Genomic DNA, 20,168 nt, shown 5'->3' with positions numbered 1-20,168 from the left:
ATTAATTATTATAATTATCAAAAATTTAAAATTAAATAATGAAAAAATTTAGGATTCTAAAGTAATTCACCCAACGTATTATATCATATAAATATAATATTTTTTATTTAATTAGAGAAAATATAAAAGATCATATTTCTCAAGGAAAAAAAAGAAAAAAAGCAAACAAAAGGTCACTGTCCTGATCGAGAAGTTCCCGTGACCAAAGGAGGATACAATAATAGATATTAATATATTTTTGGAGGACAGTTTTGCCCTTAGCTATCATTTGGGTCCCTGGGGCTGGACAAATGCAAATTTGGAGGCTACTTAGTGGTGTTAACTTACACCCCCTTTCTCTCCAGAACCTTCCCTTCCAAGATATATGAAATTCACCCAACAAGCAAGATCGTACCTTTGCTCTTTTAGGGTTATCTCTCTCTCTCTCTCCCTCCGTGCAACAACCGCTGTCAAGGCTAGAGCTTGAGTGCTACCCTAATCCAGTGAAAAGAATGGGCTCCATTATGGCAGATGTTTTCCGGGACTGAGGTAGGTAAACGACAACTCTTTGACATCTCCAAAGTACTGAGAGAGGCCTTTCTTTCTTCCCTTCCTTTTTTACTTATAAGGACAATGACTTGGTTTTTAATTTCATGTGAAGCAAGAGAAAAAATTTGTATTTTTTTGGCTGCAAAATCTCCTACTAAAGCAACCATTTTGATGCGAGAGTTTTTCTCCAAATTCTTGATTAAAATTAGTTGGGTTTCCTGCAAGTGCATGGAATAATGTGCCTGGTGCTTGTTTAGCTCGGTATATGAGTTGGGTTTGATCTCAACGCGAAGGAATATATGAGTTCTTTGGAGATTGCATATTGGTGACAACGCTGTTTAATCCGACAAAGTTTGAGATAATTGATGGTGTTTGGTATGGTGATTGACTAAAATGTATTGGATTCAGTCTCAAATCATCCACAAAGGTGGTCACTTGTCTCACCCTCCTCTCTCTTTGCTTTTATCCTCCTCGTCTTCTCCCTCTCCTTCGTTGCCATATAATAGCGATCACCAGAAACAATCTTCTTCTGGTAACAAAATAAGCCCGACTATAATTTTTATCATAGTTATTATAGCTGTTATATTTTTCATTTCTGGTCTTCTCCACTTGCTTGTTAGATTTCTCGTAAAGCATAGATCTTCTTCTTCAGTGTCTGAATCCAATAGATATCCAGAAATGTCCGGGCCTGATGCTTTCCGAAGACAGCTACAGCAACTCTTCCATCTTCATGATTCTGGCCTAGATCAAGCTTTTATTGATTCATTGCCTGTGTTTTTTTACAAGGAGATTATGGGTCTGAAAGAGCCATTTGATTGTGCGGTTTGCCTTTGTGAATTCTCAGAGAAAGACGAGTTGAGATTGCTTCCCGCATGTAGTCATGCTTTCCACATTGATTGTATAGATACATGGTTACTATCTAATTCAACTTGCCCCCTTTGTAGAGGGACCCTTTATACACCCGGACTTCCATATGAAAACCCAGTTTTTCATTTTGAAGAACCAACGGAAGATGGGTTTACAAGCACTGTAGGAAGTGGGGTATCTCTTGGCCAAAAACCAGCAGAGAATGAGAGAATCAATTCGAAAAGGGTATTTTCTGTGAGACTAGGCAAGTTTAAAAGCTCTAACAGCGAAGCAGTAGATAGAGGAGAGGGAGAGACCAGCAGCAGTAATTTGGATGCAAGGAGATGTTATTCAATGGGGTCATTCCAATATGTGGTTGCTGATTTCGATTTGCAAGTGGCTCTATGCCCTGGCAGAGGTGCAGGTCCTGGTAGTGTCAAGCTTGTGAAAGGAAGAAATGGACAAAATGGGAATTCACCAACTGATGGGGATGTTGAGGGGAAGAAGATTAACATTAGAAGTAAAGGCGAAAGCTTTTCTGTTTCCAAGATATGGCAATGGTCTAAGAAAGGTAAATTCCCAAGTTCATCTGAAACTCACATGGGTATTTCTTCTGCATCTGCGGGTTTGCCATGGAGTGATAGAACTCAGGGCACATGAAGGTATTTACCCGTGTTTTGTATGTGCCGTTCTCATAATTTCTATTAATCCAATTAGTCAAGCATTTTTTTTCCTAGCTTTTAGTTTATAATCCTTCATTCGATTGGGTTATTATTATTTTCATAGCAATGCAGCCTTTGCTAATTTTCTTCTTTAATGTAGTACTTTTGTGCAAATGGTAATATGTACTTCATCTTTTTCTTTTCAGAGAAATTCATTGCATGCAAGGCTGAGAAAATGCTTTTCTTTTTGCCACACTTTAGGCCTCGTGCTCCTGCATACAAAAGCAGCATTTTCCAAAATCTTGCTTGTGAATCACAAAGCTGTGATCTTTGAAAGGGTAATTCAAAATGTCACAAGGTCTTGCATTTTATTTTCCCGCTGAGAAGCTGAGAGGCTTGCTACATGAGATGCCTTGGGGAAATAGGTTACAGTATAGTCAAATCACAAGTTCCCTTTTGGCCAAAACAGTTCCTTCTTCTGTGTCGAATGATGCTGGTGGGATCCATGGAAAGTGGTTTGGGGGACTCTTGTGATGAGGAGCCAAATCGTTGACATGATGAGTGGGGTTGTAGGGTCCCCCCCACCCCCCGCCCAAGAAAAAAAATCTTCCTGATAGTTTGATACCATACGCCCCTTAAAAAAATTATTAAACAGAAAGAAAGAGAAAAAAAAAAGGTGGAAAAAACGGTGCTTCCCACCCTCCCTTCAAGACGTTTTTCTACAAATAAATTTTTTTTGGAACAGTGTACAAATGTTTTCGTCAACACTTTCATTTCTTCATTATTTTTTGCATATATTCTAGCATTTTAAGTAAGAGATTTTTTTCTCTTACAATATTCATAACTCTCTTTTTTCTTTCTCCATTTACGGCCTTCTTTCTTTCGCTCCTAAAATAGGTAGATTTGTATGTTTTATCTCTGACAAATTTGGTATCTAAACTCCAAACCAAATCCTTTGTGCCCGACTCAAGCATCTAGGAAGTGAAAAGCCTTATATATATCTTTTTATTTTATTTTATTCTTATGGTACCTAACATACATCTTAATAGAAACATAATTAGCAATAACAAAATCTTTATTATTAAGACCTTATTCGGTTTAAACTCCTTACTTAAGAGAAATTCACTCTTCAGGAAGTAAAAGTTACTTCCCTAATGAAACAAGGCCTAAGAGTAGAGACGGGATGACATACATTAATCTCAAAATTGCTACCATCAAGTCTTCGTACTCGTAAAAAATGTTTAAATCATAAACATTTTTGCCTCTTCTTCGTAAGCGCGCAAAAATGTTTTAAAATGATGCCAGAAAGAAACCTTATAGGATAATGAGGGACAAAACTCTAGTTGGCACAAGCCTACTGGTAAATTGATCCAAAAGATTTGACAGTTGTGGAATATATTTAAATATTTTGTTAAAAATAATATGATATATTTATTTTATTATTTTCAATTTCCCATCCCAAGTAGGTGGCAAGTTGACATCATTATAATACCAACTCTACAAGGCACATGACATAAAGTCCAGATATCCTCCCTGTGATTTGGCTGTTCTTTTATCAGGGGATTTGCCCTTGCATGAATGAAATTTCTCTTTGGTGAAAAAAAAAAAAAAAAAGGTGTCAAATATCCTCAGCGTCATGGTCCTTTCAGGTTGATGTAAGGATTACGGATTATAGGGAGAGAGCAGCGAGGAAATAGATTTTCTGATCCCAAAGCAAAGCACAGAATAATTAATGGGCTGTTGAGAGAAGTATCCAAGGTCATTTAAAGTAACCAGCTGTTCATCTGTAATACAAATCTCGTATACTTTTTAGTTAGTGCCAGCTAAGAACAATTTATTTTTTAAATACAAGTTAATATAGGCTTTTTAATAATGCAATAGGCTTTTCAATATGAATTAAAAAAAAAGCATAGATAATTAGGTGTATGGTTACCGTCAACGTGATATGCTTAGGGTATCAAGAAAATGATAGGATCTCCTTCTGCCTAGGGACGGATGATTTTATAAAATATATTGAAGTTTGGACCACTACGTCTATAATGTTCAATATTTGATTAATAAATTGAACTGAATACATCAAATGGATCCAATGCAAAATATACATATACAGTATCACCGTGAGGAAGTTCACAAATATGAGCTCAAACAAAGGCCTGAAAGTTCAAAAACCACTGCACAGCAACTCAAGTTCCATTATGGCACGAGTTCCTCTCTCTACGAGCCTCAAAAAAAACAAAAAGGGCAAAACTTCAATTCTCACAGCTCCGTACAGAAATTTTGTAATAATGTACACAGATCACCTAAGCGGAAAATTTTAAGAAAAGCATTTATGACATTGGGCAAAATCAAACTCAGGCCAAAAAAAATATCAACTACTACAATACTGCCCTCGAGTAGAACAATAGAAACAAGATATTTTACTATCACTACAAAGAGTAAGAAACTGCTTCTCAGAGGACGAAAAAATTGGAGCTCATACATGCCATCATTAACACTATCTGGATCGATTAACTTCATAAATCCTGAGGGAAATTGTTGATTTGTCCTTCTTCCAACATATCTTTGTTGTTCAGCTTGTATGCTATCCTTATGCGCATGACAAGTGCTTTCTGGACACAAATATGAACTACGTAACCATCTAATATCATCCATAACCATAAAACCAGAGAAAGAAAGAAATATGACACAGATGATTTTGGAAAACAAAATGAACTGAACTGATGAAGCAACAGTGTACCTAACCCTAGAAAATTAGGATAAATTATGTTGTGGTCGTCAGAACATAAATAATAGTGCACAATATGTAAGCAGCACTCCCACTGCATAAAATTTTTATATGCATAGCTCAGTTAAAAAAAAAAAAAATTAAAGCAAGAAAGATTTAGTCCCTAACATCCATCGTTCTGTTTTGCTGACACCAACCCTCACTGAGAATATTATATTCAAAGGTTGCTTGTAGTTGTTCACAAATTTGATTCGATGACACTCAACCCTCACTGAGAATATTATATTCAAAGGAAGCTCGCGGTTGTTCACAAATGTGATACGACAAGTTGAACCGGAAAGCATTTTTTTCATTTTAAGAGAAGCATTACACCAAAAGAGTCAACTCTAAATTTCAAACCATACATGATTGTTAACAATGTTAATATGAACGTAATTTTCCCATACAGAGAAACGAGGTAATTACTATTGGCTACTAGGAAATTAGATTATATTAGATGACATTATTTAATAGACCATAACATGTGAAATTATCCAGAATCCAGAAATTCAAGTTCAATCAATGTTGAAAGTGCAGAATATATACCTTGCCATGTTGGCTGTTAGTTACCCTCAAGCTTTGTGTGACCGACCCATTATCACTTGCAGGTAGTGTATTGCGGCTAGCTGGATCCAAGTGCAACTGAAGAAACTGCAAATTGATGACAGAAAAATATCAGAATGGCATATTGAAAGAAATATGAAACTTCCTGCACAATAATCGGATCAAGACGACCATTATTATTATTATCATTATTATTCTTATTGTTGTCTCATAAAAGGTGTGACTTACATAATCATTATAATGGACTATCGAACCACCAATTTAAAATCGCTGGACACATAACAAGCTTTAAATTTAGAAGTTATTCAAGTCACTCTATTACAAGGAAAAATAAGGAAGAGAACAAAAATTCATGCTGCAAAGGGCGGAAAAGTTCATTCATAAGTAAAGGCAGACATTGTGATTCATGAGAAAGTATGATGAGAAAAATGAATGCTTAGTGGACCACCATTTAGTCTCACCTTTGGAACGGCTGCCTGGAAAACAAAATCTGTAAATGCATTAGATGACAAATTCTTGAAAGTGGCCTGGATTAATGTTGTTTGCGCGTTCCCAGGTGGCTTTGAGAAGTTAAATGTAATCCTCAAGTTGCTGCTTTCAAATGCAACTATAGATGGATAAACTTGGCCATTATCCTCTGTTCATGAAAATAATGTTGTCACCATTAGGATACTAAAAAGGTAGCCAAACTGAATGTCAAGTTGGACAAAAAATTACCATGCTTTAATGGGCTAGGGGCAAAGCCATCCAACAAATCTATCATGGAAGAAGCTCCAACAGAAGAATTGGCTTGTGCTGAAGCTAAAGGTGATGAGAGTACATCTAATGCGGCAATTGGTTTTTGGTTATCTTGACCAGGTGATAATATGTCAAGTGCAGATGAATTGCTTTGTACAGGATTAGTTGTTCCAATGGACAGAAGATCAAGTAGAACATCTGTGCCAGATTTGGGAGCCTGGCTTATGCCTAAAAAAATGCAGAGAGAAATTACAATCAATGTTACTAGCGTAACTCATTGGCAATGAAATAAAAATATAAATTCTTAATAGACAAACAGTTCAACTTATAAGCAAGTTCCTCATTCAACAAAAGAACATCTGAACCAATTAACAGTTTCCCAATCTAAACTAGAACATGTGGTTCTTTCTTAAAAGCTCAATGAGGGGTATGAGAATTATTAGGTTGGATTAATGAATAAAAATACTAAGTTGAGAGCAAACCAACAGAACTTAAGCCACCAGAACCATTTTCTATTTCAATGCTTTCACATACTCATAAAGCATTTGAAATAATGAATTAATTATAAATTTAAACGCCATTCAACACAAAAGAATTAGCAAAACCTAAACCTGCATATAAGTTTTGTTTCAGAATCTAGAAGTACCTAGAAGTTTTTGTTTTAAGGCACAATTAATTGTTATTGATTTATAATAATATCCAGTACATTATGAAGTCAAGGCAGAGCTCAGTCAATTAACATATGGTATTTTCATGTTCAATCGAATAGGAATTCAACTGAATCTCATCTAATATGTCCATAATGGCTACTGGAATTGGGTGACAGAAAGAGTGACCAAACAAAACAAATACCATTCATACTCATGCGACCTTGCTTAGGCTTGTGAGCATGGATGGACCCTTGATAAAGAAAATGCAGGTTGTCGGAAACCGAAAAAAGTTCAGTGTTAAAGATTTACATGATTTCCTCAAAAAAAGATCCCAAACTAACCTGGTTGTGTGGACGCTGGTGCTAAATCAACACCAAGAAGATCATGAAGAAAGTCGCTGCCTGAAGAGCCTGGTGCAGGAGCGTCATCTGAAAGATCAAGTAAATCTACAAGAGGAGCTGCAGAGTGCTTAGCAACTCCATTTGGAAGATTAAGTGATGCCCCATTAGAAGTTGAAACAGTTGCTGGCAAAGAACCAGCCCTCCTTCCACTGAAAGTAGCCTCATCCAAAACTGGCATTCTTTCAACCAGAGTAGACCTGCATGAACTCATCTATTAGCTTATGAATCAACGACATTGCTGTAATCATGGGAAGCTTTTGAAGGATAACGAGCTTACATAGTAAAAATTTGACTGCATACCTGATATTCTGATGCTTCTCAATAATAGAATTAAACTCAAGGGATCTTTGCTGCAATTCAAGCACAAGGCTTCCTTTATAGTGCATAATTATATCCTTGATCCTCCTAGAAAATTATTCAAGAAACAACAACATACAATTAGATTACAGATCTTCCCATAAATACCATTCAAAAGTACAATTTATATTCCATGTTATGAGAACAAACAACAAGAAATTGCACAATCTAATAATTTATAATGATTTACTATAATTAGAGATCCAAACTGAAAATGTCGGAACATGTACAAAAAGAATAATATCAAAATATAGTGACATGAGATTTATTTCTACTTCATCTTAGACTAAGCTTGTGACTAGCAGTATCTTTTAAGAAACATCCATACAGGATAAGTTATCCATTATGCTTGACAAATAATTAGAGCCTGCCAATTATATACAAAATCATGATAATAAGTTCCATCAACTTTGCGTTGTCTGTGGATTGACACCAATACATATGTATAATCTCTTATGTAGGTTTCCACATACTTTACAGAGCTTAAAGAAAAAATAGAAAGGCCATTAGAAAGAGTATATATAAAATTGCGAGAAAAATTTCAGAAGAAACAACAAAGAACAAACATACTCTGAGCAAGATGGGAACCGGGAAGAGAGCTTCACTAAAGCAATCAAAGCCATTGCTTTAGTAGTGAGATCAGAGGCATGACGCTTTATAGCAATCTCAACAACATCCACAGCATTAGACTCTGTGACCTGCTTAGAAACATTAAATTCAGCAGGCACCATTAAACGAGGGAAAAAGAGAGAACTGAGATGGTACCCACAGATCCTTACCTAACCATTTCTAAATTCTGTAACAAGTTTTTGTTTTTTTTTGACCCCTCTTTTTCCTTTTTTGGAAGAGGCTATAAGCAAATTAACATTTCCAACCATTTAACCTTTGTTAACAACATTAAGTGCTGCAGCTATCGGACTAATTCACAAGCATTAGATTAACCAAGTTAGACAAACTGTTTAATAAGTCATCAGACACCATGCAAAGACACTATGGTGTCGGTAACTCAATTATGTTATCATATATCCCCATATTGAAGTTATGTAATAATACAGAGAGAGAAGAACAGAACAATTCAAATGTCACTAGTTTCAATGCTAAAAATTAATTTCCAACATTTAAGAATGTTAGCAACAAAATTTCAGAAAGTAATTATACAAAATGAACAAAAGGAAGCATATCCATGGGATAACGCCAGAATACTTTAAAAGTTACAATGTGTGAATGCTAACATGAGCTTGCCTTATCCTTAATCCCATGTTCTCAAATTCCATGTCTGGTAGAGATGATGGAAAAGGTAATAAAGAAGATTCACAAAATAATTTCTTTGATAATTTTGATCATAAGCTCCTGTACTTAACACCAACTATGCTGACTTGTTATAATACTGCCAATACTCCAGTAAACACAAATACAGCCATAAAAGCTGATGCATGGATACAATTATACTCACAGTTTTTATAGGATCCTCTATGTCAAGCACCCCAACATTGTTGACCAACATGTCACCGTATTCTCCAATGCACCATACTGCAACTCGAACAAGGGTTTCCTGATGAAAATATTTGAACAAACCTTCAAAAAGAGTGATACAAATATCAAGCACATCTTTCTTTTACAAGACTGCAGACTTACTCAAGATGATAGCTTCCAACAAAATACATCTATCAAAAGAAAAAGTTGAATACCTGCTCAGCTGATGTTTGAAACGCTCTGTATAATGCCCTGACTGTATATCCATGGAGGTCGGAAGCATTGCTTATAACAACAATAAGGGCATGCCACACTTCATCTTTTACAAAATTTCCAGCCTACTAAGCATGGCATTCAGATCAGAATTTTATACAAGAAAATATATTATCATAAAAAATGCCGACATCAAAGATTAACTGATGCTATATGGTTTGACAGATTGGTCTACTATATACTCAATCTATTTGTTTGGGGCTCATCTTTCTTAGTGATTGTTTTAGTTATATTTTTTTACATGACTTCTTTAACTCTCCAGAAACTGCCTCCATTTACAGGCTCCAAGGTTATTTTAAGATTTATAAAGCAACAGCAGCAATATATTGACGAATGCATAGCTGAAGCAGGTATTGAACTTAACAAATAGATCAATTAGGTGCGTCACGCCCAAGGCATTATTTGTGATAAAACACATCACACCAAAATACCACAAAGGTATCTTTTGCCAATTGATCTACAGCAAATGTGGAAAGGACTGAAGAAATTAGAACAAGAGGGACAATTCATAATTGGAGAGAATGTAACAACTATAAGTCTAGTAATGGAACAATTAAGAGAGCTATAGTTGTAGGTGAAATTGTCTGAGACTCTGAGGGTAAGAATACAGAACAAAGAAACCTGGAGAAGGATATTGAGAGATCATGCCTTAAGCTAAACAAAGCACAATATGGTCCTGTTCCAATTGATTCAGGAAAAAGTACCAATGCCTGATTCTGGTATCTTGACTGAAATACCCATTGGTGATATTTACCATAGAAATAATATTTTTGCTTATTTCAGTGATCCCCAATAGCAAAGCCTTTTAAGCAAGGATGAAGATCATGCTACAGATAAAAACATTGAAATGTACCACAACAAACTTCAAACATGTTACAAATACTATATAAAGGACTTGACATTCAGATTTTTACCTCAGTAAGAACCTTGAGCATCTGATCAATATACCAAATTTTCTCAGGGGAGAACCTTAAGCACCAAAAAGCAAAAGTAAATATACTAAACATCTCAATGCAATAGTTCAAAATGAATCTTGTGGTAAACCAAGCTAACTGAATTCAATTATATCACCGCCTATCCCTTACCTTCAAAGACATAGGAGGGCACATCCAAAGCAGGTTGGGATGTTGCATAGAACAGAATCAATATTTGCCATTATTGATAAAGAAAATAAATTCAACAATCAATTTCCAATTGTGAGAAAAATCTTCCATGGTTAGCTTGGAAATTGACCATTATATTGTCCCCAGGCAAAACATACAAAAAAGTACAAAAATGATAATGGCCATTGGAAACACTATGTTATATGGTAGTGAGTGTTGGGCATTGAAGGAGTCGTATGCGTCTAAGATAAGAGTTGCAGAGATGAGAATGTTAAGGTGGATGAGTGGCCATACTAGACTAGATAAAGTCCGTAATGAGAGTATTAGAGAAAAAGTAAGAGTGGTACCAATTGAGGATAAGTTGAGAGAAGGGAGATTGAGGTGGTTTGGTCATGTAAAGCGTAGACATACGGAGGCTCCAGTTAGACAAGTAGAGCACATTAGGTTAGAAGATAGAAAGAAAAAAAGCGGTAGACCTAAATTGACTTGGAGGAGAGTAGTACAACATGACCTAGAAGCATTACAAATTTCTGAGGATTTAACCCAAAATCATTTAGAGTGGAGAAAGCGAATCCATATAGCCACCCCAAATTTTTGGGATAAAGGCTTAGTTGAGTTGAGTTGAGTTGAGTATTGTTGGTTAAAAGAAAAAGTCAGTATTAATTCCTTCCCCCCTAAAAGAAAGATGGCACCAATGTTGTGTTTTGAGAAAACTAAACATTAATTTATCCAATAACCAGGGGAAAAACTATAAATTATAATTGATGAACTGCACAACTTACTTTTCAACAATGGAGCAAATTTTGGCAGTAAGATCTCCCTTAAATTCTTGATCACTTACTTCCAAATATTCAATTAGGTCTTTTGTCAAAGGCCTTACATTGCTTTCATTCACTAGAAGGTAAACAAGTTCAAGGGCTCTTTTACGAATTGAAGCATCTGAATCCTGAAAGGGAAAAAGGCCAAATCACAGGCTTCCTGAGTTGTTCAAAGATTCTTTTTTGCAGAATACATCAGATTCAGCTAGCAACTCAATTGAAAATTAAAAATATTAACTATCAAAATGTAAGAAGATGGACTGGCAGGAATGAAAAGATAATCATCAAATAGAAGTAGAAAGATTAAAAGGGTTGATGTTACACAGCCTTACCCCTGTTATGCAAAAAGGCTGTTCCGTGGCTGGAATCCATTAAAAATATTTGTATCACAAAAAATCTATACTACAAAATTTACATCCAAAACAACCAAATTCAAAACATATACCCATGTTTGTTTCAGAAGTTATACAAATGGAAAAATTAATCCTTCTTATAACTATTGTATGCCTCAGCATATCTATGATGAAAACAAAATTGAACAGAATATGATAAGAGTCCTAAACTCATTTCAGAATAACCCCATCACTCTTTTCTATTTCAATTCCAGTTATTTAAGCAAAATATAACTTTGCAAGTACCTTCTGCACCAACATGCATTGTGGTGGAGGAAATAAAGGTTTTTGAAAGGCAAAATTTGTTCAAATATTTAAATTTCATCATTTAAATCATTTAATTTTTGGGGTAAGTGATACACATAAATTTCATGGCTATAATGAATACTTTTATTGTTGTAAGATTCTTCAACTTTCCTTACAAGCAATAACCACAAAAGGCCATGATTAGTACAAACACACATACCTTAACACATTCCAAGATTGTTGCCCGGTGTCTTTGCACTGCTTGAGCATCTACAGTAATGGCCTTCATCAGCATGTTCAATGCAACATATCTGGGAAAAAAAAAACATATATTGTAAAGAAGGGTATATTATTCTTATAAAAAAAAAGCATTTTAAAAAAAAAAAAACCTGATATTGTTGTCACGGTTTGACAAGAATCTTCCCAAGATATTAATAGCAAGCACTCGTAAACCACCATTATCTTCTATGCTCATGATAGTTTCCACACATTCATATAAAATAGCATTGCCTGCATTTTTGTTTGACTCAGTTTTTGTTGCCACCTACGGAAAATGCCAAAGCCCAAAATAAAAAATGAAGGTCAATTTATGAAGCAAATGGCCTAAAGAAACAATGGTTTAAGGAACTATGAGCACTTGCAAACATACATAAGGTGATAATATAGTAATGAACAGGACAGGTACACATTCATTTGAAAATAAGGACCACATGAAAAAGATACAGCAATCATATAAAAAGAGGATGCAATTTATTAATGAGAAAATAATTGCTAAAGGTTAGCCTGGTTAATGTTGGGCTTCACATGTTGATCAACTTATTTATCGATCCAAAAAATAATTGACACAAACATGACTTGATAGCCACCTAAATGACTTAAGCCCATGAATCAGATTGCTCAAACAAGAGCACAGAAGTTCATCATATAGCTAAGGCATGACTAACAACCAATGCTTTACGTAATCTTAAGTTCTGATGACAAAACTAATTTTGCTTAGGCAAACTTCACTTCATATTTCCCATCAGTTAGAAGTTCAAACGACAAAACCATCATCCACACACTAAAGGTATATATAATAAGAGTATTTTTATTCTAAACTAAGAATCCCACCCTTACAAATCAGAACTGCATCATAATTGAACACCACAAACTACTGAAAGACCACCTCACAAGCAAGTCTAATCAAACATGCAAATCGAAGAATAAAAAAGAGCTCCACATTGTCCTGCTTAGCAAGGATTCTACCCCAAAGTTTCATTTCATGATAAACACAAGCCCGAAAAACAATTGCCTCCTTCATAGTCACCCACTTAATTTATCCAAGAGGTTGGAGAACAGGTTCATTATGAGGGGCCTTGCATTCAGAAATTGGTTAGTCTAAACCATAATAAAGGCTATTGTATTGAGATGCATCAAAAGAATAACTTGACATTAATAATGTTACCTTCTTACATTATCTTTAATTCTGCTTAAAATTGATACATCTAACAAAAACCAAAGAAGAAATCCAAGCCTTCAATAACTGATATATTTAAAATATACCAAAATTCGTTCCAAACTGGAAGGACAAAAAAAGATGGAATGATACAAAACATATAAGGCCACTCACCTGTGCAAGTATGTCATTCATAGTGTCACTAGCATCAGCATCCCCTTGGCCTAATATGCGCAGAATTTTAAGCAATCTGATATGGAGAAAAGGGTCTGTAATGCCAGCAATGTCATACTCAGGTGCATATGGACTGTTCACAACATCTTTTAGAGTTCGGACCAAACCTTCTGTGCATTTCTACATTATAGTGATTTTAAAACTTGTCATAATTGAAGAAGAAAATAAAAATGAGATAAGCAAATGTTACACCTAAAAGTTCAGTTCTTTTCATGAAAATACACTTGTTATATTTTAAACAGAAATATAATAAAGCCTTGTTCTCAATTGAGCACCCGAAGATGACCATTTCACCAAAAAAAAAAAAAGCACAATAATATTTTAATTTTAGCAGTTCAGCCATAAAGTCATGCTCTATTTGTAAACTATGGTCATCAGATTGTTAAGAAAAGCACCAATATTTAGTAACAAAGAGATGGATCTCAACAAAAACCATAAAAATCCACAATTGGCACACAGAATCTATAGTCCTGAATTGTTCTAATCACCCGAACTTAACCAAGATCCCAGACAATAAGTTTTAGAAGATGGATGTTTGATGGGTTTTCATACAAATGCATGGCAGTGACAGTTAAAAAGAACACAGGTCTGATTATGTGACGAAGCAGATGAATTTACATACCCTTTCCAGCATAACAAGGTATGGCTTGGATTAGGAATTGAGGACGATAAAAAGAATGCTGGATACCTCTTAGTATTCTAGTAAACAGATTTGGAAGACCATGGCAATTACCTTTCTAAAATATTCAAGGGCTTCTGGACTGACTTTACATAGATCTGTACAAAGTTGAATGCCTGTTATTAAGACTCCATGATGCTTCTCTCTAAGTAAGGTAGCAGCTGGATTTATGAAATTTTCTGCCAGATCAGGGACTTTCTTTACAATCCGTATGGAGCACAATGCAGCCTATATTCATTGACAAAACATAGGTCAAATCAGAAGAACATGAAATAAAGTTTCAAAACCAGATAACCAAATTAGAAAATATGCGTCAGAAATACTGCAAAAGTAAAGTTGAGCAATAATGTATTCTCATCAAGAAATAAAGTGAATTTTTACGTTTGTTTTCTTCACCAAAAAAAAAAAGCAAAAAATGAACCCAACAAACTTAGAAAAGCGCCATTAGGCTTGCTCCTTTTTTTTTTTTTTTTTTTTGCATCAGAAATACTGCAAAAGTAAAGTTGAGCAACAATGTACTCTCATCAAGAAATAAAGTGAATTTTTACATTTGTTTTCCTCACCACAAAAAAAAAAAAAGTAAAAAAATGAACCCAACAAACTTAGAAACAGCAGCACCATTAAGGCTTTCTTTTTTTTTTTTTTTTTGGGTTTTTGGGGGGAAGGGGGGGTGCGCATTTAATAAAACATGTATAACACACAATACCAAACCACCTCTAATGTATAATGTGACTAGTTAATTAATCCAGTAACCAATATATGAAAGTCCCATGACTTTATCTGATGAAAATCAACAAGAACAACAAGATCCTAGAAATGTTCGTGAGATTATTCAAGATGCAATTGCACAAGAAGCTCAATCACAAGGACTAGAGTTAAGAAGATGCAAGAGTTTATTAAGGAAGCAGTTGCACAAGAAGCTAAATATGGAGATACAATCAATAAATTGGGGTTATAAGAAGATGAGAAGTCACTTAATTTGATCTAAGTTTGCGTGGGTGATGATCAAGAAATATTTAGACAGAACTGATGGATTTTTATGCAAATTTAGTGTCTTTTTTTTTATCTAGGACAAGTCTGAATAATTTTATTTAATTATTTTTTTGTCAGATATGTGTTTTTGGGCCTTAGATAGGAGTGCAGCCCACTCCAGCTTTTTTTATTAGTTTTAGGATTTTATTTATTTTCTTTAATTTAGGGAATTAGGGTTTTGACCGCATATATAAGGCTAACTTAATACTTTCTGAGAGGAACATTACTTTTGATTAAATTAATACAAGAGAGGGATTTTTCCTAAGTTCTTTCTTGAACTAAACTAAATTCTTCAAGAGTGATTAATCTTGTAGAGTTTAACAATCTTGATATTCTTGATTCTTGTTTAATTATAAACTTTGGGTCAAGAATTTTTAATTCTACCTTTGAATTATCTCGCTTTTCAATTCTACATAATTGATAGGTCAACGTATTCTTTGGTGTTTGAACTTAATTTTGGCTTTCTTTGGATTATAAACCAAATCTGTTTGTGGGTTTCAAGGCATCGTTCTTGAGGTTCACATCATTATCTTTACAAAGGTCCTCATTAATTTCTAAGAATAGCAGCATTGCAAAATTCAGGGGTCCCACAGCCTACTCCAACTTCCACCCCACCTTCCCCCTGTTCCTTTTTTTTTTTATTTTTGCATTTTCCCATTGCTAATGGACACAACAAAAAAATAATCAGAATTCACATAAAACATAAACTTGGAATTCTGTTAAAAATAACCATAAAATTATTTAAAAAAAGGCTCACCTTTTTTCGAATGTTTGGATCCCGAAATTGCAGCAATCTTTCCACTTCTGGTGCAAGATCACGAGCCATTTCTGCCGAACAGATATTTCCCAAAGCACAAAGAGCAAGCCCTACAATATACTGGTTTGAGTGATTGAGATCTCTGCAAATAAGTTAAGGCTGCTAAAGCAGATGGTAGGCCTTAAATCCTTGGTTATTGTAAGAAATATCAGACAAATGACAAAGTCAACAAAGGAAATAGGAAAAGCTTTCCAAATCCATGAGTTACAATATATATATATATATATATATATATATATATATACTCTAAATTGGATACTGCTTTAATGAGTTTGTGACCAACATTAGAACTTCTTGTCTTTCATCAAGAAGTAGCATGAGGCCAAGATATCCTATTCTCTTCTCTGGAAATCCAGCTGATGCAATCAATTTCAGGCATTCCATTTGACCAAAATGTGTTGGATAACCAAGCATGTGAATAAACATGAGCTTTGCCAAGTTGCGGTGTCTATAATCTTGATCATTTTCATTAATTGCAGCACGAATGGCAGCACATTCTTTTCTTACGACAGCACGTTCCTCTGCAGCAGTTTTGCAAGCACGTATTGCCCGAATCATGTCCCTGGACAGTAACACAGACATGTCCAACGTTATGGTTATATCATCTCCATATTGATGAAATTTATAATCCAGGAAGTTGCTTCAATCATTTGGCAAATTATAACCAGAAGTCTCCAATCACAGAAAATATGAATAAATATAACAACCCCAATCTTAAATTCTTAATATGGCACAAAAAAACCATATTGTGTATAACTTACACAGACTAATGGTTCAAAATTCAGCAAAGAGAATCACAAGCATGACAATTCATATTCATTGATAGCCCATAAGTCAAAACCTTATTATAGAGCAACAAAATTAAAGAATTGTAAACCAAGTAGAACCAACATCCTCTTTTATACTCCATTTGCAGCTCTAATGAAGTGGTTCTTTTTTCTGTTAAGGATGCTGAAATTTTCACAATCCACAAGTTACAGATAGATGGATCTTCTACAAAAAATTCTAATTAAGAAGTGGCCAGCGTGAATAACCCTCCATCAGTGTTATTAAAGGCACTCTAAGGCGCCGGGCGAGGAGCTAGGCGAGGCGAGGCGACCCTCTAGCACCTCGCCTGGCTCCACTTGGCCTGGGTTGCATGAGGCGACCGCCTGGGAAAGAGAGGCGCAGGGCATGAGGTGAGGGAGGTGATGCCTCTGTTACATAATGTTTTTTTTTTTTTTAATTCATTCTTTAAACTGCAAGAGTTAAAAACCCTAAAGAGGAGACTCTCATTTCAACCCATGACTCTACGGCTGCTTGAAAAAGGGAAAGAAGAACAACCCAAGGAGTAAGGTATGTCTCTCTCTCTCATCCTTCCTCTCTCTCTCCTCTGCTTCTTCCTTCCTCTCTCTCCTCTCCTCTCTTCTTCAATTCTTCCCTTCTCTCAAGTCTGTCGCAACACCCATGTTTTTCTTCTTTTCTTTTTAACTTTTTTTTTCTCCTCTCCTCCTCCTTTTCTCTTCTTCTATTCTTTCTTCTCTCACAGTCAAGCCGTTTTTAATCAATCTGCAGCACTTATTTTCCTGCGTTTTTTCTCCCTTTTTACTTTTTTTTTCTTCTGTTCTCTCCTCCTTCTCTCTTCTTCTATGCTTTCTTCTCTCATAGTCACGCCATTTTTAATCCAATTGCAACACTTATTTTCCTGCATTCTTTTTGCCTTTTTGCTTTTTTTTTTTTCTCTTCTCTCCTCCTTCTCTCTTCTTCTATGCTTTCTTTTCTCACAGTCATGCCATTTTTAATGACCCAGCAGCAGCTTTTTTTTTCTCTTTTTTAATTTATTGTTTCATTTTTTATTATATGGGCATTGTGATATATATTTTTAGATGGATATTGTCAATTTTGATATGCTTTTTATTAAATGAGTATTGTGATATGTTAGATTGAGGTGTGTATTTGCAAATGATTATTTAATTTTGAAATTAGGTCCTATTAATTGGAGACTTGGAGCATGAGTAATTGTCAATTGTGATATGTTTTTTTATTAAATGGGTATTGTAATATGTTAGATTGAGGTGTGTTATGTATTTGCAAATGGTTACTTATTTTTAAATAGTTAATGTTCTATTAATTGGAGGTGTGATATGCTTTTTAATATGCTTTTTTACTTCTTAAACTAGTTAAAAGGTATGAATTTTTATATTAAAAGTATGTCTACATATATATATATTTAGGCAATTTAGGTTAGTGCCTCGCTTCAAAAAGGCTCTCGCCTCTCTCACCTATCTCGCCTAAGGCCATAGGGTAGCCTATGCCTTAATAACACTGCCCTCCATGTGATGCATCATCCTCTTTTCTAGCATGGGCAGCGTTCAAAAGGAATTGGCTACTGAATAGCCCTCATGAATAATGTGTAAATTCTTTCAGCAAACCGTGAGTTTTCTACATTTCACTACAACTAAATAAAATCAGCTCAAAGCTAATCCATTCTATACATTGAAAAGCAAACGCGCATTGACCATCCAAAAGCAGCCAACTCCAGCTACCAGACCAAATTATGAAAATAAAAGAACAAAAAACCCTGCAGATTCAATCCCAATCAAATTGTACTTGGCATTCAGTTAGGGCAATCCAATTAAAGCCAGAATTGCACAATTCGAGCTCCCAAAAAAGGTTGGTTAACACCAAAATTATCAAGAACATGAAAAATGCTTACATGATCTAATAAAATGGCAAGAGTAGCATTGCAAACTCACCTTAGACGCGTACCGGACGAGAAGGGATTCATGATTGGGTCCGTTTTAAAGCTTTTCTGGCGAGCTCAATCAGATCCAAATGCAAGATTACAAACCGATACGATCTAAATTCCCCAGGATTCAGTAAGCGAAAACGGATGGACCCAAACTCGATTGTCGAGGATCCCAATAGGTTAATTCAGGGATCTGGGAGAGAACAGAAGAGGAAGAGAGATTTGGATCTGAAGACAGAAGAATGAGAGAGAAAATAGAACTCTTATTTCCTTTCACTTGTGTGTATGTGTTTCCCACCTTGTCTTCGCAACGAAACGAAGAAAAAAAAAATAGCGCACTGAAAATTTCTGCTGCGTGCAGCGACTGGTTTGCCTGCAGGTGATGTGGATTTGCTAACTCCAATATTTTGATTGGAGTAATTGACGTGAAGCGTGTGAGTTGTTTATACGTCACGTGCTGAAACGTGATTTGATTTGTCCTTTGGTACGGGAAGCTCACTGGTGCTGATTGGGGACAATTTGCACTCATTAAAAGCTTTCTGTTACCCGCAGTTTTCCACTTTCCATTGATGGGCTTAAGTATTTGGCTTTTATGTGATTAGGATCATTGCATATCACAATCTTTAAAATATTACCTATCGATTCATTGATCTAACCACCATATGGTTTAGCAACTGTACTGAATAATTCATCTATAGATGAACAACTACATGTCAAATATTTGTAATTGGTAATTTAAAGTCACATGTGGAGCACATCTAATCCAATTTTACGAGATATTTAGAGTTTACTCAGCGGAACACATATTGCCTTCTATTTTAATGTCAAAAGAAAGTAAATTCAAATTTCTCTCTTGAATATGAGTGAACCTCAAAGGCATAAACTGCTTTAAGTTCATCCTCTTTCGTGCCTTCATGAATGTTTTATACTGCATTCTCGTTTTGCTATTTCTCTAGTGTTTCAAGGAAAGAGTCTGATTTTAGCAGAGATTCAATTCCTTGATGAAATTCCTGCTTTGCTTATTTCCTGTATGACAAAAATTATTACATAGGAACATTTTAATGGTGAGAATCGAGGAAGGACCATGAGACAGTCCTACCCGATACTTTCTTATGATGAGTTTCTATAGCTGACCTAATCTTGTTATTTTACTTTTTTCAGCATTGAGAGGGGTTTCATTTTGCGTTCTTGCTCTTGGACTGTACTGATCTCATCATGTTTACTGGGGAACGTTGTGGGGTTTGTGGTTCGCAAACTTCCAGCGAGGGTAGCAGTTATCAAACTTGGGGCAAAGTTTTTGCATCTTTGCTCGATTCTGATGTAAATATCTTTGAGGTGGAAAAGTCAGCTATATCCTGGTGAACTAAAAGATTTTATGAATTTCAATGGTATTGTCAAACTCAAAGCAAGGAAACCAGACTTATGTTT

The 20,168-nt window shown here is 35.2% G+C and overlaps 2 protein-coding genes across 3 annotated transcripts; one reads left to right on the top strand and one right to left on the bottom strand.

Moving 5' to 3' along the window:
• Nucleotides 1–294: 294 nt before the first annotated feature.
• LOC110632060 (RING-H2 finger protein ATL47) lies at nucleotides 295–3,054 on the top strand. Of its 2 annotated transcripts, none has more exons than XM_021780164.2 (2): nucleotides 295–1,945; nucleotides 2,243–3,054. In XM_021780164.2, the coding sequence occupies exons 1-2, from the start codon at nucleotides 922–924 to the stop codon at nucleotides 2,368–2,370; spliced, it is 1,152 nt and encodes a 383-aa protein (XP_021635856.2). In that variant the 5' UTR covers nucleotides 295–921; the 3' UTR covers nucleotides 2,371–3,054. The 2 variants fall into 2 exon arrangements, with proteins under 2 accessions (XP_021635856.2, XP_021635857.2); XM_021780165.2 differs by having other exon boundaries at nucleotides 297–2,036; nucleotides 2,243–2,384.
• Nucleotides 3,055–4,069: 1,015 nt separating this feature from the next.
• On the bottom strand, nucleotides 4,070–19,150 carry LOC110632044 (AP-1 complex subunit gamma-2). The gene is made up of 18 exons (XM_021780134.2): nucleotides 18,748–19,150; nucleotides 16,272–16,574; nucleotides 15,953–16,094; nucleotides 14,218–14,391; nucleotides 13,425–13,604; nucleotides 12,205–12,359; nucleotides 12,036–12,126; nucleotides 11,142–11,305; nucleotides 10,171–10,225; nucleotides 9,199–9,321; nucleotides 8,964–9,062; nucleotides 8,081–8,208; nucleotides 7,454–7,558; nucleotides 7,094–7,350; nucleotides 6,082–6,330; nucleotides 5,826–6,001; nucleotides 5,347–5,451; nucleotides 4,070–4,645 (listed from the first exon to the last, which is right to left on the bottom strand). The coding sequence occupies exons 1-18, from the start codon at nucleotides 18,777–18,779 to the stop codon at nucleotides 4,550–4,552; spliced, it is 2,634 nt and encodes an 877-aa protein (XP_021635826.1). The 5' UTR covers nucleotides 18,780–19,150; the 3' UTR covers nucleotides 4,070–4,549.
• Nucleotides 19,151–20,168: the final 1,018 nt, after the last annotated feature.

Source organism: Hevea brasiliensis, chromosome 9, assembly GCF_030052815.1.
Source record: "Hevea brasiliensis isolate MT/VB/25A 57/8 chromosome 9, ASM3005281v1, whole genome shotgun sequence".
NCBI classification, from domain to species: Eukaryota; Viridiplantae; Streptophyta; class Magnoliopsida; order Malpighiales; family Euphorbiaceae; genus Hevea; species Hevea brasiliensis.
This window is presented reverse-complemented; position numbering and strand designations above follow the sequence as displayed.